Here is a 22,801-nt window from a genome sequence, read left to right on the forward strand (position 1 = left end):
AACACTGCTTTATAGATAAGCAACCAAGAGTTATATTACTGCCTACAGATAAAATGGATACTAGGCACATAGAAACGTAATGCCCACTCCCTACAGGCTGTAGCACCCTACCTTGGAAGAATCGGTAGATAAAATTACTAGTGTATTTATGCCCAACATTGAAAATCCTGGAATACTTCCCAGTTAGCCAATGAGCAGAGAATGTTAAATTTAATATTCTGTTTCTCTCACTACTTAGCCCTACAGTTAGCAGTGACCCTTATCTTAGACAACTTGCAGGTAAGAATCAGCTGTTTCTATTTAAGCGGGTCCTGATTCAGCTGCAGCAGGAGGTGGGGGGGGGGGGGGGCAGTTCGGTACTCAACAAAACTATAGTAAGAAAGCACTTAGAAACATGGAAGAAATACTACATGTTCATTGTCCGGTAGGAGCCCGAAATGTAAAATAAAAATTGCTTCGAAGTGCTGGCAGTCTGCCATGAGGCCTTCCCTTGAGAAAGATCTAAAAAGAACCATTTAGTTGTGCTCTTTTTTAGTTCTAGTGGGGATGTTTAGTTATAGTCGAATTTGACTGCAAAAGTGAAAATTCACTTTAAGCCTCTCACTGCTAGGTCTGTACACGGGGGGGGGGGGGGGGGGTTTACACACATTCCCAGTGGCTGCAGCCCCCTCCTTGTATCCTGGGCTTGGGCTGCCCATTTGTGGCATAGCGAGTGCCGCTAAGTAGGGGGGGGAGGAAGCTTGTTGCTGACCCAGAGGCCATGTATTTGATGTTACTTCTGGGTTCCCTTGTCAGTTTCCCCAACCCGAATGGAATTCAATACGATCTGCATTGTATTACTTTCAGTGGAGATCCTGGAAGTCTCATTAAAGAGAACCTGTCACCAAAAATCATCACATAGGGGACTTTTGATGAAAATAATGTTAAGTAAAAAAAAAAACACCCAAGCACGTAAAATACCCCCCCCCCTCCCCCCCCCCCCCCCCCCCCATCCCGAACATATGCACGTAAACTAACACGTCAGGGACACCTACACATGAAAACATAGCTTGCGATACATGTTACATATCACAGTGCGAGCTAGAGTGAGAGCAATATTTCTAGCACCAGACCTCCTCCGTAGCACTAAACTGATGACCTACAGGTTTTGTTATAGCGTTGCCTATAGAATATATAGGGTACTGAAGTTTGTCGCCATTTTAGGGGTGCAGGTAAATTTAAGGTTTGACATGTTGGGTATTGGATTACTCATCTTGCAAACTCTTTTAACAAATTGGATAGTTTACTGTACTTGTGTGCCCTAAGATTAACCTCAGTGTATTTTGCATTGAAATGTTGCGTTTCCTAGACCTTTGCTGTAATATCGTGTAACATAACAAATTGAAGCTACCACTATTTTAGTCTCTAGGGTGTTTTGCCTTCGGTAAATATATAATGTTTTGGGGGTTTTATGCAATCTTCAGGACTAAAATAGTTTTTAAACGTGTGTAAAAATGCAAAAATGGCTCTGGCAGCGAAAGGCTTAAACACTGCTTATCACGTGAATCCTTGTAACTGGGAACACCTTTAAAATATACAAATGGATGTTCGATTTCTGATTAGAGGCAATCCGAACACTCCGATCAGCACTCTCCTCTATTGGTTGAGAGCGCTGATCAGGAGTCTGTCGACTGCTGGTTTTCCAGCTTGCACACCTGACAGAGGTCAGCCGAATGGCCGGCTTCTGTCGGATAGACCAACATACACAGGAGCTGAATGTCAGCGTTTTTTTTTTTTTTTTTTTTTTTCTTTTTTAAACCGGCTGATGTCTCCCATTGTGTAGCATTGCAGATCACGAAGCAGAGCCTGCAAATTTGATGATCAAATATGGCTACCCCTGTTCCCATACATAATTACAAACAATGAATAGAAACAACGAATTAAACCCTTTAAAAATTAGACTGTATATTCCCTTTAACAAAGAAGCAAAGAAACAAATCACCGCTCAAAGTGCTGACAGCTGGGCCAGTAGGATTCCCAAGTAAACTGTAGTAGTCCTGCAAGACTGGGTGCTCACCAAGGTCCGCAACCTAAGAAGCCCATTTGCATGTAGAAAGAAAGTGGCACTTTCAGTCTCATGAAAGTAGAAACTTGAGTTTTATTTCTTCAAATCAAAAAGTCCAACATCGACATGTGCAAGACAAACAGGATAGCAGTAAACGCGTTTTACACCATGTGCTTATTCATTGCTAATTCACTTTAACAGCCTATAGAATACCGTACTTGCTGGCTATATTTCAATAGTGTTTGCCAAAGTTTTTGACTATATATATATATATATATATATATATATATATATATATATATATATATATATATATATATATACAGTATCTGAGCTGTAAAGGCTTGTACTTGGGGAGTTAAAAAAATAAATTAAAAGCAATCATGCGCCCACACACACACAAGAAAAATAAAATATATAACTTTTTTTTGGTGTGTGTGCATGTTTGTTTTTAGTTTATCTTTTTAACTCTGCCATGTGCAAGCCTTTGCAGCTCAGCTACTGTACTTGTAATAACAGAGCTATTTGTGTCAGAGTTATTTCTACTCCCCTTGGCAGGGCCAAAGCTAAGTGTTTAAGAAGGATTAAGGAAGATTTCCACACTAAAACTCATTTCACGAATGTTTTATAATTAAAGATAATTAAGTTTATTTTCATAAATCCATGTGTTTAATTTTTTTTTTCTTATGCATCTCTTAGGCTGTCAATGCTGATAACCAATTTCTTGCACATTTTTGTAGTTCCTAGAATATTTTCCACCACACACGCAAATGATTAATATGACACACAAGCAATTTTTCTGTAAATTTACTGCCCTGTTTATAGCAAGTGTTTTTATTGAAATTCCATTTGGATTAGGGAAAAAAACGTTGAAATATCTTTGGTGCCCCATTTCACCAGTAACAATTTCAGACTTGATTTTATTACACTTTTAAATTTTAAAGCTATAATGTCAACTTACAACTGCACAGATATGGCTTATGAGTAGGGATAAGCTTGTGTATGTTTAGAATTGGGTTTGAGTCCGAAACCAGAGCTCAGTTTTCATTCCCCATCCAATAAGCTGCGCATGTGGGGATTCCACACCCTGCAGGTGACTTCTACAAAGCGGTGAGAAGGCTCATGACATCATTAACCTAATATGGCAGCTCATTTGACCAGGAATGACAGCTGACTTCCGGTTTCGAATTCAGTCTGAGCAAAGGCAAGCTCATCCCTACTCAAGTATGGGAATGGTTGTTTCATTCAGAAGCCTTGGAGACCAGCATTATGGTTTGTGATAGATGGGTTTTACAGGAGAACAGTTTATTTCTAGGGAGTACATATTTACAATTATTGCATTGTTGGCATCCATTTTTTGAGTTTTTTTGTTAATGTGTTTAAATATAAAGATTTGAGTGAATCACAAGAGGGAGCTCTGTATTTGACTCCATCTCATTTAGCAAATTCAGTGGCATTGCTTTTCTTCTAGTTTATCCTTTAGATCAGCGGTCTCTAAACTGTGGCCCAGGGCACGATGCGTCCTTTTGCTTGCTTTTTCCAACCCTTGGGGCACTATTTTCAATCAATGATACCAACAACGGGACATAATTCCTCTGAATGACACCAACGATGGGGAACAATTCCTCCCAATGATACCAATGATGGGGCACAATTCCTCCTAATGACACCAATGATGGGGCACTATTCCTCCTACTGACACCAATGATGGGGCACTATTCCTCCAACTGACACCAATGATGGGGCACTATTCATTCCACTGATAGCAAAGATGGGGCATTGTTTATTTCCACTGAAGTCAGGGACCTTATCTACTCCTAGTAGCCAAAAGTCCGATCCACCCTTAAGATTGAGGACAAAGGACAAACTAGCCCTTTGTTTAGAATGTTTGGAGACCCCTGTATTAGATGTATTTAGTCCTTTTCTAAATCTTTTTAATTAGGAGGCAAAAGTTCAATGTGATGCAGTAATACTTTTGATATTTAGGATTAACGCTACCTACGCTTTTCTCAAATGTTTACATTCTTTCTGCATATGAGTGACCAGAAGACATAAGGCACAAGTAATCAAACGTGTGAACTGTTCTTCATCCTTCAAAGTCTCATGAATGATTGTTCAAACTAAGAACTGCCTGCTTAATAACAAGACAGGCATAAAAAGGGTTTTTAATGCTGTAGAAAAATGGCAGAAGAAAATAAAAAATAATTCAACACATTTTTTTGAATGGACCAACAACTTGAAATATCATATTTCTTAAAAGATTTGTCTTAAGACTATGGGTTTTCTTAAATTGGCTCATGAAAGGGAACCAGTAAGAATGTACTCCCCTGAGACATTTTATTTCCTTAACTCCGACATTACCAAGTCTTAGCTGTGGTATTTTTGTATTGGGTGAAAACATTATTGTGTAAGCTAGAATTTATCCGTAAAGGTGAGCCTGTAATATGGCGCTGCTGTAAAACATCTCTGATTCGCATTGTACCTTCATTGAGCTTGCCAACCTCTCTTAAAGTTCCTAGGGCCCCCCAAGGATTGCGTGCTTTGACTGCCTTTGAAAATAATAAGTAATGTTTGCATAGGGATAGTCCCACCCATATGGCAGTGGTAGGGTGTTGCTACAGGCTTCTCATGCAGTGAGCACTGCATTGTGGAAAGGGGAAGGAATGTGCTTGTCTGCCCTGTAGAGATGTTTGCGTTTTAAAGGGGGCTCCAGCTGAACATTTAGGTAAGCAGATAGGTTTAGGATAATGTGCCTGCTAACCATCTGTGCCATTACTTTACAGCATGATGTTACAGGTTTATTTAATTGTAGAACAAAACGTAATTCATTTTGTTATGTGAATTCTTTTTAAAACATGAGGATCTACTAAAAACATGTTTTCTCACATAAAAGGTTGTGTTAACTAAATTTTCCATTGTACTTCTGGAAGCTATTATAGTAGAATGAAGGTGCATTTTTTCTATATACCAAATGCCATATTTAATAACATTTATACATGCGCTTTATGTCCCAAATTTTTTTTGTTCATATTAGAGTTCTGTATCCTTATAATCTTCAATAACGAAAACGATTTAAAAAAATAAGTGTTAATATTCACATTGTTACCCTAATGTAACCAGTGATCATCAGGTTAGGTGCTTGTCGGTTGATGATGATACGCTTCATCAAGGTTTGAGTTATCAGCTAACCAAAAATAATGATTATACTGCTACAGATGTCTCTGACACCCCATAAACATTAATTTGCAATTTGGGAATCGGGCTATGTTGAAAATGTATTTGAGCACCCCTTGGCATATTTTCTATAAGTGTTATGGGATGCCTCTGACAGGCTGTGTTTTGTCTTAACTGGTGATGACAGGTGGAAATTCATACTAAGCTGTCATCACTCACATTAAAAAATGAGCCCAGCTGCCGACTTCTATCATGTGCTGCTAGAAGGGTTGCAGTGCTTTGTCAGTGACAGCATCCATTGTGTACAGTGATGTATTTTATGGGTCTTCCAGAGCCTCTTCAACAATTGTTAGAATGCTGAGATCTTGCCTTAATTACAGTGATTAAATTCACATTGCATCACTTCACCCGTGGCAGTATTCTGAGAAATGTTAATGGCTGTTATTAACAAGGATACAGGGACGCTCGAATTAGGGAAATATATTTACTTTGTGTCTTCCACTTGCATATATAATGATTACAAAGTAAGCATCGCTTGTTATGGGTAAGAGGTTTCTAAAACCCTGGAATAGAATTGTGTCATTTTCATTATAATTTAATATCGGAAGTTAAAAATCTTTTTCAAAATTGGATTCGACACTATGGTAACATAAATAATGTATATGTCCTTGATCTGATGACTGTAAAAAGGGAAAGGAATTGGTAGGCTTCCCAATTGATTGATGGGCTAAACCTGGCCTGACATGGCTTACATTTTTGGCTGATTCCTGTGAATTGTCTGAAATGTGAGCTGTGGGTGCTCTTGCCAGTATCACCTGAGTAGACAAACTTCTATTGAGAAATCGAAGGATTGGGGTGGAATAAAAGTTGGCCGAGCAGGGGCTACAGTCCCTGTTTGGTCCATGGGTGATGGCCCACAGGGAAAATTTCTCCATCAACACAAATTAAGGGGGGGAGGGGCAAATCTGTGGATTTCTTTGAGTGGACTGACTTGGAACAGGTATGCAAATCAGGAATTTTGACTTTACTGTGACTCTGCTGATAAACATACAAGTTTTAAATCTGCATTATAAGAATTGAAGCAAGAGCAGTCATGCAACTAGAGTTTTCAGAAGGAGTTCAGGAAATGGCATCCTTCGTATTACTATCAGTAATAGTCTTGACTGCTATGTGTGACTCAACAAGGAATATTTTCCACACTCTAAATCCTTCTGTAAATGCTGTGGCCTCATCTTATATTCCTTTAAGTACAGACCACCTGGAAGCATCATCATAATGCTGGTAAAGACAAGAAATAGTAGTGACATAGTAAGCCCGAAGGTGGACCACAATGGGGGGCCAAGCATCTGACACACCCAGAAACGTATTGAACGCTGAACATTCTTTGGCTGCCATAGCTCTCCAAGAGAGCAAAGGTCAGAGTCGCAGCCTGCCATCCTGGAAAGTATTGTCTACTTTTGCAAGGTGCTTTTTACATTTTTTTTTTTTCTGTAGACCTAGGGCTTGATTTACTAAAGGCAAATAGGCTATTCATTTTGAAAATACATTTTCTTTTAGCTTAGTGAATAAAGCGAAGCTCTGCTGACTTCCGTTATCAAATCATGTACAGGCAATAAAAGTTTTTATTTTCCTTCTATGAGTTTGGGTATTCTTTGCAGTGTAAATTTTTACTAAGCTCCGCCTATTTGCCTTTAGTAAATTAACCCCATGTCTCTTTATTTGAAAAAGTTTTGGTTAGAGTTCAGTTTTAGAATGCTCATACATTATAGCACTGTCCAGTTTCAACAATTTAGTTTCAGGCGGAAGGTGATTAGGAAACCACTCGTACAGAGTTTGCCTAGCAGTTGATTTAATTTGCAGCATTTCTTGCTGCGCCTGGTAGAATGACATGTCAGCTAACTTGTCTTTTGCGTTGAAAACACATGCATCAGTTTCTATTTTTTAGTAAAATAGAAACTAGCACAGGTCTGCCCCTAATCACCCGAAGGAGTGGTGTGACCTGTCGTATGGGATGTCGACGGCTCACATCCCTATCTCTGCCCACACAGGGATTACACTACGCAAAACCTACAGGGTTAACAAACATACAACTGATCATTCCTAATTACCAATGTGGCTTGCACCTCTTATGTTAGGAGCCGCATCTGCTCCATTTTTTAGGTTTTCATGCATAGGACATGGAAACAAGGTGCAGAACAATGGCAGCAGGTGCTCTGGACTGATGAGTTAACATTTTGAAATATTTGGCTGCAGTGAAAGGCAGTTTGTTGGCAAAGGGCTGGAGAGCGGTACAATAATGAGGCAGGCAACAGTGAAGCATTATGGAGCTTCCTTTAAAGTTTAGGGCTGCATTTCTGCAAATTAAGTTGGAGATTTGGTCAGAATGGATGGTGTCCTAAATGGTGAGGAATACAGGCAGATCCATCATGGCATACCATCAGGGGAGGTGTGTGATTGGTGCCCCAAATGTATTCCTGCAGCAGGACAATGACCCCAAACATACAGCCAATGTCAATAGGAACTATCTTCATTGTAAAGAAGAACAAGGAGTCCTGGGAGTGATGTTCTGGCCCCCACAGAGTCCTGATCTCCACGTCATTGAGTCTGTCTGGGATTACATGAAGAGACAGAAGGATTTTAGGCAGCCTACATCCATAGAATATTTGTGGTTAGTTTTCCGAGTTCCTTTAAAAATTGTGTGCAAGTGTACCTAGAAGAATTTATGCTGTTTTGAAGGCAAGGTGTGGTCACACCAAATATTGATTTGCATCTCTCTTACGTTCACTCACTTTGCATTTTGTAAATTAATAAAAAAAAACAATTAAAATCTATATTTTTGAAAGCATTCTTACTTAACAGAAATACTTCACCCCTACCTAAAACTTTTGCATAGTACTGTGCAAAGACTTGAGGTAGCATCTGTCAAGGTGTAATCGTTCGGATACATAGCTAATAGCATTAAAATAGCCTACAAATAACATATGAAGTAGAAATAATCATAGGGGTGGTACTGCCTGCATATAGTAAGTGTGAAATACCATAAATAAAACCAAGTATAACTACAGTATCCCATAAAAAACCTTAACTCTGTTTCATAAGTAGGAGGAAGCGATCATATCTAGGAGTGTTGCAACCAGCAGTGCCATATTTAGTTTTAGTTTAAGGGGCAGCCCCTGTTGGGTATAACTTAGTTTTCTTAAATGGAGGAGTGATATATCTGATGTCTGCTATCCAGCACTGCAGCTTGGGAGGAAGGGCTTACATCCAGTTTCTCGCTATCCCTTGCTAAAATAGAACATTTTTGTTTGTATATTCAATATTTTTGCATGCGGTCATAAGAATTTTGAACCCCCTATACTGTAAATCGTTACGGTCACAAATTTCACAAATGCAGCCATTTTTGTGTCTAAACCCCTTGTTTTTTTTTTTTTTTTCTTTCCAAATATAAAATCATGGAACATGTTTATAAAGCAGTGATTGTGACATTCACAGCAGGTGAACCTTCCCCATACATTGATTCACCTGCATTTAATGTTTGGTGGCTGTCACATTCATCGCCTAATGCCCCTTTCAGTAAAGGGAAATTTAACCACCTTCGGCCCGCGCTATAGCCGAAAGACGGCTACAGCACGGGCTCCAGTAACAGGCTCCCAGCGCGCTCCCGCGACCGCGCATCGGGGAAAATCTGTGTCGGCCTTGTCCCTTGGACACAGCTAATCACAGATCGTGGTGAATGGCCAATCACAGCGGCCATTTACCACATGATCGGCCCATGCAATGAGAGATGATCTCATATGTAAACATATGAGATCATCTCTCATCGCCAGCTCTCCTTCCTCACACAGAGACTGCAGTGTGAGGAAGAGGAGAGCCGATCAGTGGTAAGGGGACACAGATGAATGTAATCAGGGCACTGATCACCAGTGCCCTGATTACACAAGTGGGGAAAAAAAATGCCATAACTGCCCACAGTGCCCGCCATCAGTGCCCCCCATCAGTGCCCACAATCAGTGCCCATCAGTGCCGCCTCTCAGTGCCCAGCAGTGCCACCTCTCAGTGCCCAGCAGTGCCGCCTATCAGTGCTGCCTATCAGTGCGGCATATTTGTACCTCCTCATCAGTGCCCATAAGTGCCACCTCATCAGTGCCCATCAGTGCAGCCTCATCAGCGCACATCAGTGAAGGAGAAAGATGTATTTATTTTCAAAATTTACTCAGAAAATAAGAAACTTTTTTTTTTTCAAAATTTTCTGCCTTTTTTCTTTTTTTTTTTTTTGTAAGAAATAAAAAACCCAGAGGTTATAAAATTCCACCAAAAGAAAGCTCTATTTGTGTGGAAAAAATGATAAAAATTTCATATGGGTACAGTGTAGCATGACCGCGCAATTGTCATTCAAAGCGTGAGAGCGCTGAAAGCTGAAAATTGGCCTGGGCAGGAAGGGGGTAAAAGTGCCCAGTAGGCAAGTGGTTAATGTGTAATCTTTTTAGATACACAGTATATTAGGTGTGATCTAAAGTTTTTTTTCTTCTTCCCTGTTCTAAGCAGATCATTTAAGCACATTGCTGTTCTTTGGTAAAAATCTTCTATTTGAAATGCTTGGGCTCTGCAGATAAAAGTGCTGAACCTAATCTTTGGGGTTTCCAAGGCAACCTGAAGCCCTTAGAGACATGAAGCTTGAGACAAGTGCAGACTTTAATTATTTCCTGACTAAGCCTTTTGAGTTTAGAAGAAAAGTGCAGAGTGCACTGTTTAACTACTAATATTTTATTTATATGTGTACGAGGTTTACCTTAAGATGGACCATGCTATAAAGCCTTACATACAGCACCCTGACATTGTTTGCTCTCTTTATAAACCGGGCTTAGTCCAGGCAGCTTAATGACAGCACCTATCTTCTGCTTGGACATTCCAATCTGTATTGTCGAAGCCTCTCCTGAGGTCTGTCACTTGGTTTGTTCACAAACAAAGCTGAATGAATAGAAAATCTTTTGAATGGGCACTGATTATATTAGCAGGACATGTAACATTGATGGCAGTTTTAAATAGATGAGTAGGTGAGTGTAAAAAAGGTATTAGAGCGGTAAAAAGCACATTTTTCTTATGATAAATACATTTCAGAATAATATAATTGTAAATATTTTTAATTTTTTCATAATGTTCGTGAGTAAAGATTAACATTTTACGATCGGTAATATATTACATGTGAAAATGTCATATTTAACACTGAAGCAATAAGTGGATGTTGCCATTTGTTTTTAGTTCTGCTAAGTTATTTGCCTACTATCACTACATCCCAAAAGTGCAAGGAAACGAAAATGAGATGATTAATGTGAATTATTAAAATAATAAAAATAATAATAAATTATATAAACATGATCAATAATATACTAGATCAATATTAGTCCTTTATTATGTCACAACTTTAGTCTTATAAATGTGCTTTTCCTTTAAATATTAGTGCATATGTTATGCATGCCTATTTATCATGCGTGCATTCTATTAAAAAACATGTGCCACCGTCCCACCACCTATTCACTGCTGTCACTTACCTCCAGAATATGACCTACAGTCGGGTACAGTCATCATGTGCATTCCCAGCAATTTGGGTCAATACACTGCAGCAATTCACCTGTAGAGTCTATGCCTAGTTCAACATCCCACTGTATAACTCAGGATCCAGCCCACTCAATACATAACCTCTCACAGTGTAGTATTAAAACACTGCTCAGATTTATTAACTTAAAAGAACAGAAAACCACTCACATTTGTGGTAAACTAAAAATCCAGTGCACTAAATAAAGCGCCCTTTTAAAATCTTCCAGGATAAGGATAAACCTCAATACTAATCACAATAAGGCTTCCGGGCGTGATAACATCACGTAGCCCCGCACTGACACGTTTTGTCACACGGCCTAGTGACTTCCTTACAGCCTACTATGCTGAGCATAGTCTTTGATTGATCTCATGCTGTTCAGCAATTTTGCACCTTCTTAGTGTCTCTAGGTCATATGTAGCTGTGCAGGGACGGTCTAAAAGTGAGCAGAAAACTCGAAATGGCTTTCTTTTTATAAGGTGAAGCGTATTTGGTTTACATTTTAATCTAATTTTCTTGCAAAGTTTAGAAAATAATTTAGTCCTTACACTCTTCCATATTTCTGTTTTAAATATCTGGACTAAGCTGAGTAGGAAAATATTTTCAGTGCATGCGCATCCTGGAGCAAATTATGGATCTTGGCATTAAGAGCAACTCCAAGTTAGTCCACGAAGTACTAAAACTTTACAACTTGATTTTATTCGGCCGATTTAAACTTCAGGTTCGGTCAGTCTATAAGCTTTTTTCTCCCAATAGAATTCAGATATTTAAGTTGCTTCTTCACCTTTTGTAATACGATGTAATTCAGCTGCTGTGGACAGAGAAAGAGGGCAGTGCTTAATCTCTGAAACTTTTTTAGCTACAAAAGCAGTCAGAAGCACAAAATGAATGCCAATATGTACATTATAAGCCACCAAACTTTGACTTTCTGACAGGTGCCCTCTACCACTTGTGCTCTGTTTGCCCAGGCAAGCAGAAAGGAAGCTAGGCTCCCGCCCTTGCCAGGAACCTGCGGGACCATTTAAGAAGCACAGCTCATCTCATGCATGCACAGTAAGGAGCCAGCAGGAAATTACAGCCGGCTTCCCGCACTCAAGTTGGCGGCACCAGGAAACCAAAGACCTGGGAAGAAACAGCATGGGGGAAGACATAGCTGGACCCCTAGGCTGCTGAATATCTTTATTAATAGCAGCTACAGTATTTTTAACTGCTGACTTTATTTTTTCTACAAATGACTAGAGTTCCTCTTTAACATGCACTACTACTACTACTTCTTTTGGGATGTCCTATTATACAATGTAAATCCTATATTTACTCTGTTTCCAGGGTGACCAAGGTGGTCTCAGAACACTGCAGAAAAAATGGACAACCTTTCTTAAAGCCAGACTGATATGTCACTCACCGGAGAATAATATGATTTTCAATGTCATCAATGATGTTTTTATCCTGAAATCACCAGATTTGCAAGAACCAGTCATCTACGGAGTTTTTACATCCCATTTGTAAGTAAAGCTTTATTATTTGTAAATGTTATAAAATCACAAAACAGATCTGTGATTTCAAGGAAAACTTCACTTTTTCTGGAAATAAATATAACATATAGAATTGCTACATAGGCCATGCGGTAATTTAGGCCCCTTTCACATGGCTCCGTTCCGTCGACGGAGCCGTTCTGCTCAGCGGGGGATCGATCCCCGCTGAGCAGGCGGATGACAGCTCCATCTCCGCATACAGAGAGGTGTCAGATCCCCGCTGTCCTCTATGGGGGAATTGGATAAGAACGGACCGCCTGTCCGTTCTCATCCGATCCGCCAGATAAATGGAAAATAGGGTTTCCATCCGTCCGGATTTGACGGACAGGATCGAAATGGGATGTCAGCGGACATGTCTCCGCTGACATCCGCTTCCCTATAGAGATGCATGGGGCATCTGTTCAGATCCACCTGAAAAACTGACAGGCAGATCTGAACGGTCCGCATGTGTGAAAGGGGCCTTAAATAGATTTAATGTATTGTGTGTATCAATAAAATTGGCATGTGTTTTCCAAAAAATAATTTTTCACTTTTTTTATATTTTGTTACATCCCAGTGCTGCTGATCTTTTCCCACCCCTTTCAGTCTGTCATGAAGCATGCAACCCCAGCATCTGTTGCAAAACTGTACTATAGACCAGCTTTCTCTTAGGGCTAATTCAAACTATCCCTCCTTGAAATCGCAGAGCAGCCGGAGCGATTCACCGCTTCGGCCATTCTGCGTTGCCGCTGTGCTGGGGATCAGTGTGACGCACGATTCAATTTTTTACTAGCTTTATTTAATGTATAAATGTACAATTCATTCACTGCAATGTCAGGCGGCGCCCAATATTACAGTGCGGTTCGGGCTGGTACTTTTTAATATATTTATAATTTATACAGGGTCTGGGATTAAAAGTACCATTTCAGTCTTTGCAGATGTCACCAAGCTATGCAGTGGAACAACGTCCTTACTGAATGTCTCCAACCTGCAAGGAGACCTCAATGCACTGTGTAATTGGGCAACTATGTGGCAAATGAGGTTTAATGTTGATAAATGTAAAGTTATGCACTTGAAGGCTAAGAATATGCATGCATCATACATACTAGGGGGAACACAACTGGGGGAATCAATTCTAGAGAAGGATCTTGTTAGATGATGGGCTTAATAATAGCATGCAATTCCAAGCAGCGTTTCCCAAAGCGAGCAAAGTCCTTTCTTGTATTGCAAGGTATAGACTCCAGAAAGATCTAATTTTGCCCCTGTACAAATCATTAGTAAAACGGATCTAAAACGGATCCTCCTCTTAATTGGTGTGATTTGGATCCTACATTACGGGAAGATTACCCAGGCATTTCCTGAAGTTGCCTTGAAGTCACATTGCTATAATCTTTTTTTTTTTTTTTTTATATGAACTATAGGAGTTATAAATAAATGATTCTGAAATAAATCATCTGAGTTTTCATTGTTTCTTATGGGGAAATTCACTTTGGAATACTCGTGCTTTGGATTACAAGCATGTTTCCGGAACTAATTAGGCCCGCAATCCAAGGTTTCACTGTAGTTCTACTTAAAGCAACTTTTGAAATTACATTAACATGTTAAAGGCTATATGAGATGTTAAGCTGGCCTTACATTGATCGGAATTTGACCAGTTTAGCAGGAACTGGCTGAATTTCTGAGGCCATATCCCTTCATGACTATAATAAATCGAATGCATTCCTTTCCTTTCTTTACAGAAACAATGTTGGCATGTCAGCGGTGTGTGCATATAGTGTATCTAGTGTGGAAGAAGTGTTTTCAAGGGGAAAATACATGCAGAGTGCCACTGTGGAACAGGCACATACTAAATGGGTGCAGTTTAATGGAGAGGTGCCCAAGCCTCGCCCAGGAGCTGTAAGTTTGAGATTTTTTTTTTCCTTTGCAACTTTGTAATTTATTTTATATATATATATATACAGTATACCCAGTAAAGTGGCTTGCCTTAAGTGATACACAGAGATGAGTGAATCCTCCTACCTGTTTATCTGCAGGAATCTCTTCTATTTTTGTTGTTTGGTCGTGTCCAACTCTTCGTGACCTCATGAACCATAGCGCACCATGCTTTTCTGGCCTCCACTGCCTCCCGGAGCTTGCTTAACTTTATGCTCATTGTTTCGATGATGCTATCTATCCATATTGTTTTCTGTCGTCCTCTTCTCCTTTTTTCTTTCCATGTTCCCCAGCATCAGAGTCCTCTCTTGGCATTAAGTGACCAAAGTATTCGAGTTTCAGCTTCATTATCTGTCCTCCCAGTGAATATTCAGGGTTGATTTTCTTCAGGAGTGACTGGTTTGATCTTCTTGCCATCCAAAGGACTTTCAAGAGACTTCTCCAACACCATAGCTTAAAAGCATCAATTCAGACTTCCTTGGACATACTTTCACAGCCATAGGTTACTACTGGGAATAACATAGCTTTGACTGTACAGCACTTTGTCGACAGGGTGATGTCTCTTTTTTTATAATGTTGTCTAGGTTTGCCATTGCTTTCCTCCCAAGAAGCAAGCGTCTCTTAATTTCATGACTACAGTCACCATCTGCTGTGATCTTGGAGCCTAGAAGATAAACTCTGTCACTGTTTCCATTTTTTCTCCTTCTATTTGCCAAGGAATGATGGGACCATTTGACATAATCTTGGTTTTCGTAATGTTCAGGCCAGCTTTTGCGCTCTCCTCTTTCACCTTCATTAAGAGACTCTTTAGTTCTTCACTTTCTGCCATTAATGTGGTATTGTCTGCATATCTCAGGTTGTTGATATTTCTCCCTGCGATCTTAATTCCGGATTGTATATCGTCGATCAAGGCATTTTGCGTAATGTACTCTGCATAGAAGTTAATTAAGTAGGGTGACCATATACATCCTTGCCACACTCCTTTCTCAATTTAAAAACCGATCAAAGGCTATTTTTTTTTTTTTTTTTTTTAGCCAGAGAAGGCTGGGGTGGGATCAGACATCACACACTGTACAGCTAGAGCACAGAGAGGGAAAGAACACCCTCCTACACAGAATCATTGGGAAATATACATAGCTGAGGATGTGAGTCAGCTGCTGTGTGCTGGAGATGGGGCAGGCCATCACCCCAAAGGCTGTGGAGTCGGGTTGGACTATAAATAGTGACCCATGGAGATAGAAGAGGGAAAAGACAGCAGAGACATGACACTTGATGCTTTGAATTAAGGCAAGTACACACTATAGAAGGATATACTTTGTTCTTTTTTCACGGTAGAAGTTTACAACCACTTGTAGAAAATTGACACCTGAAAAGAACCTCAAGATCATGACTGTAGCTGCAGCCAAAATCCAGATATGACCACCACTTACCAAGGATGCATATATATGTACGTCAGAAGGAAAGTGGTTAAACAAGAAATCTGAAGATTGTCTGCTTTAGTTTTAAAAACATAAGGGTGCAAATTTCTCAGCGTTGACATCCATGCTCATAACCATCACAAGAACATTTTTATGGATCTGTAGTCCTCTGTTTGCAAATCACATTTGTTTAGCACATGTCTTTCAAATTTGCAGAACAGTGTGCATTTTTTTTTCTAAATAACTTTTTTTTAACTTTAGTGTATCAATAATGAGGCTAAATCCATGAACTACACCAGCTCTTTGAACCTGCCGGACAAGACATTACAGTTTGTAAAAGATCACCCTCTTATGGATGAGTCCGTCACCCCCATAGGAAAAAAGCCTAAACTAGTGCTTCGGAATGTGACATACACTCAGATTGTCGTGGATCAGGTCAAAGCACTGGATGGCGATACCTACGATGTCATGTTTTTAAGTACAGGTGAGAGTAAAGTCTTAGCACTGCACAAGTGCATATTACCTGCCTTTCTTGTCAATACAATATCATGACCATTTCTAAAGGAAAACCCTGTAAATGTTTCTCTTTTTCATTTTCTATATGGAAAACCCGTTATTGTGATTTGAATTAGTAGTTTTATTAAGAACAAAAATTGTAATCTATAGATTTTGTGATGTGCAATTACCTGTAATCCTTCCTCTGTTCAAATATGTGGCCCACACACATTCCAGTAAAGCATAATACAGAATTATTGTAATCCTTATATGAAATTATAGAAAATTATCACACACAAACACTATATACTGCTATAGATTAATAAGGGAAGTAGGAGATGGGGTTTAAAAGGTGCCACACAAAATGTATTCTAAAAAGTCAAATTTTTATTGTGATCATTAAAATATTTTATCAAATATAAACATTAGAAGAAATTGTTCATACAGTGCTGCTGCAATATACTCATCTCTATATGTTTCACCAGACTGTGGCTTCTTCAGGAGACTATTTGAAATATTGCATAACCGTTTACTTATTATAAGCACAAATAAATGGCTGTTTGGAATCCAACATCAGTACAGCACCAGGATACCGGTGACCACAGAGCGAAAAACTGAATTTTTGCAGTGAGGTTGACATATCCCAGTACACTGTGAGCACAAGGTCCAAGCACCACATGGAAAATCGTAGAGTACTTGCAAACCTAGACCTTGGAATTCTGGGAAGTTTATTTTGCACTGACCTGTGTCAGTTAGAGGCAGTTGGTATGTATCTGGGCCTTTGTTTTCCTTTGTGTCACTGATATCCTGGTGCTGTACTGAGGTTGGACTCCAAACAGGCATTTATTTGCACTTAGTAGAGCTACACGATTCTGGATAAAATGAGAATCACAATTTCTTTTGCTTAGAATAAAGATCAAGATTCTCGGCGTAACATCATCTTTTACATTATACAAAAAAATTTGCTTAACTTTACGGTTTCGTTTTTTTTTTTTTAATTCATTAAAGTATTTTTTCCCAAAAAATTGCGTTTGAAAGACTTCTGTGCAAATACAGTGTGGCCTAAAAGATTTCAACGATCGCCATTTTATTCTCTAGGGTATCTGCTAAAAAAAAAAAATATATATATATAATGTTTGGAGGTTCTAAGTAATTTTCTACCAAAAAATACTAATTTTAACTTGTAAGCAACAAATGGCGGAAATGGCTTGGTTTTCTTTAAGAGGTTAAACTGCCCTCCTTTACAGATGGAAGTTTATTCCTTTGATCTACAAGAACGTGTTTATAGGTATCTAGCAGCCTTAACAATATAGATAAACATTTGCAGGAGGCTCTTTTTATTGACAGCTTTGAGTGACTTTCAAAAAGTCTCCTGAAGAAGCCATAGTCTGGTGAAATATGTAGAGATAAATACATTGCAGCAGTACCGTATGAACAATTTCTTCAAATATTTTTATTTGATAAAATATTGATCACAATAAAAATTTGATTTTTATTACATTTTGTGTGTGGCACCATTAAAAGCCAGTCTTCTACATCCCTTATTAATCTATATCATTTGGGGATGCGGTGCCTAGACACCAGATTTCGTTCTACAATATACTGCTACACAACTGCAGCGTTAATAAGTATGACAGATGCAAAACTCAAACTCTGTGTGCTTGTAAAATACCTATAAATTAAGATATGCTAATCCATAAATATGCAATATACAGTACATCTTTGCTATTTTAACTATTTAGTATTACAATAAAAGTTTGTGTTTATTCTGACACCTCTAATGGGTACAGGGTTTCCTTTTATGTCATTTTTTGTATATCTGCAGATACAAACTATGTGAACATATGTTATGCGTTTTGTAAATTGTGTGCTTTACTTTTATATCATCTTGCTGTAATCAGATATGCCCTCTGTGACAGTTTGTATGGGCTGTCTTTGGGGAACCTTATAGGACCTACAAGGGTGTAGATGTGGGTACGCAACCTGTCTTCATGAAAAGGGATTGGGTGATGCTTGCTCAACCGTGGCATCATGCTTATTAATATGAGAAAGGCAGGAGGAGTGATAGGTTTTCTAATCGTTCTGTTTGATGTATGTTGTTCTGCTTACTGGTTAGGTAAAAAGATGACCATCAGAAGTTTACTTTTAAAACAAACTTTATGTTCTTTTAATAACACATTTCTCTTTCGTACATTGACGGACACACCTCCTGATCTTGTTAACCATTGGGTTTTACTGGCAGTCAGAAAAAAAGTCTGGCTACGCCTATGGGCAGTCCTGGGGGGGGGGGGGTGTATACTCCCTCTCTTTGCTATAGGTACTCCAGTTTTTTTCTGCCTAGTCAGGAGTAAGGACCTAGTTCTTTGTTGGGGTCTCTGGTCCTGGCAGATTTTTTTTCTTTTTAGTTTAGGTTTTTTTTCTCCTGTGTTTTTTTTTTTTTTTTCTCCTGTGAGATCTACAATCAACTGCCGGACTGAGCGACAGGCTGGATAATCTAGATCCAGTGGTCACCCCAGTCTGGCAAGCGAGTGCGCGCAAAGAGCCCAGCCTTGCACTAGGTCAGCCGCGACATAGCCCCACTGAACAGGGGCTGGTCTGTGAGTTAAATGCCTCGCAAGGTCGCATACGCCCGGGGTCTCGGCCCAAGTCGACACATTGATTATATCTGTGCTTGAGACCTTAAAGATAGAGGACGCAGTGGCAGCTGCACCTGAGGCGCAGGTTCCCTTTGGCACTCACAAGCCATCCAGAGCAGCAAAGGTGTCCTTGTCCCGCCTATTTTGACAGAATTGTCGCTAGAGAGTGGGGATGACCAAACAGCCCCCTTGGGGTCCCTAAGCGATTTGCTAGGCAATACCCATATGAGCAGTCCCTTATTAAGAAGTTGACTGTTCCACCGATGGTGGACCCTCTGGTTTCCAGATTGAACAAGGCAACCATGATTCTGGTTGAAGAATCCCCGGCCTTTAAGGATCCGGCTGACAGGAAGGCAGAGGCTGTGGCCCTCAATATGTACACTCTGGCTGGTTCGGCACAGAGGCCAGTGTTCACCATTGTCCTGGTGTTGCAAACTGAATGAGTGGGCTAAGCTTTTACGCCGTGACCTGGAGGGAGACCAGCTCCCCCCTGCCTTTGCTGAACTGGCAGACCAGCTGGTCCAGGGGCTGCAGTTCATCTGTGATGCCTCTTTGGATATGGCTCCCCTAGTGGCTCGGTTCTCTGTTTCGGCAGTGGTCCTTCAGCGTGTCTTTTGGCTCAAATGCTGGTCTGTGGACCAGAGTTCTAAAAAGGCCTTGACTGATCTCCCCTTTTACGGAGATCACCTGTTTGGAGTTACCCTGGATAACATCATTAAAGGTCTCACAGGGGGAAAGAGTACCTTTCTTCTGCAGGCTACCAAGGGCAATGACCCTCGTCGTAGACGTGGGCCCTCTTTCTCAGCTCATAAGAAGTTTTTTCGTCCCTCCGGGTCGACTGACAAGCGCTCAAAGCCTTTCAAGGCCTTCTCTGGAGCATCCAAATGAACCTGGTCTGGCAAGCCAAAAGCAGGCTTCTCCAGACCCGCAGACAAGGCTCCTTCAGCATGAAGGTACGCCCTCACCCATATTGGGGGTGGGGGGACGTCTTCGCTAGTTTCTGGATCCATGGACTTCCCTGGTACAAGACAAGTGGGTCAACAAAATCATTCGGTCCGGTTACAAGATCGAGTTTTGCTCTTACCCCCCGGCAAGGTTGTTTCCTTTCAACTTGCACCTGTCCTCGGACTGTTTACAGGGTCTGTTTGGGGTGCGGTATAAGATCTGTTACTTCAAGGGGTGATTGTCCCGGTTCCGACTTAGGAACGTTTTCTAGAAGTTCAGAATAAAGTCCATTCGCACAGTGGTGGCATCCCTGCATCAGGGGGATTTTCTGGCCTCCGTCGACATCAAGGATGCTTACCTTCACATTCCAATATGTGCTGGTCACCGGCACTTCCTCCTCTGTGCCGTGGGAGAGGAGCATTATCAGTTTGTGGCGCTACCCCTTGGTCTCGCCTCTGCTCCTCCGATCTTCACAAAAGTGTTAGCCCCGGTGCTCGCAATGTTACGCCAACGAGGGGATCGCGGTACTGGGCTACTTAGACGACCTCCTTATGCGAGCGGAGTTTCCTACTGCTCTGGTGGAAAACCTGGAAATCACCATACGAACTCTGAGGGAGTTCGGCTGGATTCTGAAATTTCATAAGTCTTCTCTGGTTCCGTCCACAAAGCTAGACTATCTGGGTCTGACTCTGGACTGGCCTTAGTCAGAGTGCTCCTTCCTCTGGACAAACTTCAGGTTGCAATTTGTCTCCTGCTGTCCAGCAAATGGTCATCCCTCTGGTCTTGCATGCAGGTGCTTGGCTTGATGGTGTCTACCTTCAAGGCGGCTCTCTTTGCACAGTTCCATACGAGGTCCCTGCAGAGGGAGATTCTGGCCAAATAGGACAAGACTCTGCAGTGGTGTTTCATCAGTTGTTTCTCCGATGGGGTATTCCCAAGGTGGATCTGTTGGTGTCCCAGTGCAACAAAAAGGTGCAGAGGTTTGTGGCTCTGTAACAGGATCCTCTGGCAAATGCCACAGACGTGCTGGTGGCCTTGTGGGGTCAGTAGCGTCTGATTTACACCTTTCCTCCTCTCAAGCTTCTACCAAGACTTCAATGCAAGATAGAGGCAGAAGGGATTCCAGTCATCTTAGTGGCCCCGGACTGGCCTCGCCGGGTTTGGTACGCCGATATGGTGCTGCTGGTCTCCGACCTTCTTTGGAAACTTCCTCTCAGGGAGGATCTGCTGTCCCAAAGACCAATCTTCCATCCTGCTTTACAGTCGCTGGCTTTAATGACTTGGCTGTTGATTGCCAGGTGCTGATGGATAGAGGTTTGTTTGAGTCAGTGATTCCAATGCTGTTAAAAGATAGGAAATCTCCTTCTAGGAAGTTCTACTATCGTACCTGGAAGACGTACATTGTGTGGTGTGAGTCTCTTGGGTTTCATCCTTGTTATTTTTGGGTGGCTAGGATCTTGACCTTCCTTCAACGGGGGGTTGAGCTTAAACTGGCCTTGAGGACTAGGTGTCGGCCTTAGCGGTCTTCTTTCAATGGTCCTTGGCCACACGCTCCTTGGTGTGTACTTTTCCTCAGGATGTTCGGCACTTGGCTCCTCCAGTGCGTTCTCCGTTACCACCTTGGGACCTCAATTTGGTGCTCTCAGTCCTCCAGAAGCCTCCCTTTGAGAATTTGGGAGATTTCCCTGCTTATGCTGTCCCAGAAGGTGGCCTTTTTGGTGTCTATCACCTCTCCTTGCAGGCTGTCGGAATTGGAGGTGTTATCCTGTCGTTCACCTAATTTGGTGGTTCACAGGGCTAAGGTGGTTCTTCGCCCCTGTCCGTCGTTCCTTCCAAAGGTTGTCTCTGATTTTCATTTGAATGAAGACATTGTGTTGCCTTCCCTGTGTCCCAAGCCAAAATATCCGAAGGAAATGGCTTTGCATGCCTTGGATGTGGTCCGGGCGATTTAGGGTGTACCTGGCAGCTACCGAGTCTTTAAGGGAAAACAGACTTCCTATTTGTGCTTATGGATGGGCCTCGGAAAGGGTTGTCCGCGTCTTCTGTGACTATTTCTCAGACAGATGGTGGTTCAGGCCTATTCCATCAAGGGTCAGGTTCCTCCTTTCCCTGTCAATGCGCATTCTACTCGGGCGCTCAGTGCCTCCTGGGCCTTCAGTCATCAGGTGTCGGTGACACAGGTTTACAAGGCGGCCACCTGGTCATCAGTGCACACTCTCACAAAGTTCTATAAAGTTGATGTTTGGGCATCTGCAGATGCTTCCTTTTGGCTGCAAGATTTTGCAGGCTGCTGTTTAGAGGACCTGATATTCTTTGAGGGTGTATTGTTCTTTTCAGGTGGTCTCCAGTTGTTTTGGTTGAGCTCCTGTTTACCTGGTTGGCTATAGTTTAGCCTTCGGAATTTATTTTTCACTGTTCCCACCCTTCATGTTTAACACTGCTTTGGGACGTCCCAATGGTTAAGAAGATCAGGAGTTGTGTCCGTCAATGAACGAAAGAGAAAATTGGATTTTTGACTTACCGAAAAATCAATTTCTCTGATGTTCATTGACGGACACAGCACCCACCCCTCTGTGGAGTTGTAATTCTTCTGACACTGCTTGTAACAAAACTGAATATCTATAAGGAAGAGAGGGAGTATACCCCCTGGGACTGCCCATAGGCATAGCCAGATTTTTATTCTGCTTAGTGTTCGCCTCCTGTAGAGGGCAGTATAACCCAATGGTTAATAAGATCAGGAGCTGTGTCCGTCAATGAACATCAGAGAAATGGATTTTACGGTAAGTCAAAAAGCCTATTTTTAGTAGCATGTTGTGCAATTTTTTTTATTGATTTGTTTTTTCCCTGCTCAGATAAAGGAATGCTGCACAAAGCAATAAGTCGTGATGCTGAAATGCGGATTATTGAGGAGATAGTGTTATTCTCTGATCACCAAGCAGTCCAGACATTACTGCTTTCCAATAAGCAGGTAAACCGCCCGTTTTGAGTTCCTAAAATAAAAAGTACTGTTGTCAATATCCATCTCTGAGTTTTTGTTCTTTGAGTTTTTGTTC

General features: G+C 41.0%; 1 protein-coding gene across 4 annotated transcripts in view; it reads left to right on the plus strand.

Annotated features, from left to right (window-relative positions):
* Window positions 1-22,801, plus strand: part of SEMA4D (semaphorin 4D) — a 171,746-nt gene that overhangs the window by 107,601 nt on the left and 41,344 nt on the right. For all 4 annotated transcript variants that reach the window (XM_082243109.1, XM_082243110.1, XM_082243111.1 and 1 more), the window contains exons 9-12: window positions 12,138-12,313; window positions 14,062-14,218; window positions 15,934-16,156; window positions 22,601-22,716. In XM_082243109.1, coding sequence (XP_082099235.1) covers window positions 12,138-12,313; window positions 14,062-14,218; window positions 15,934-16,156; window positions 22,601-22,716 — 672 coding nt within the window. The remainder of the gene's footprint in view (window positions 1-12,137; window positions 12,314-14,061; window positions 14,219-15,933; window positions 16,157-22,600; window positions 22,717-22,801) is intronic.

This window comes from Pelophylax lessonae (assembly GCF_965119305.1).
Source record: "Pelophylax lessonae genome assembly, chromosome: 1".
NCBI classification, from domain to species: domain Eukaryota; kingdom Metazoa; phylum Chordata; class Amphibia; order Anura; family Ranidae; genus Pelophylax; species Pelophylax lessonae.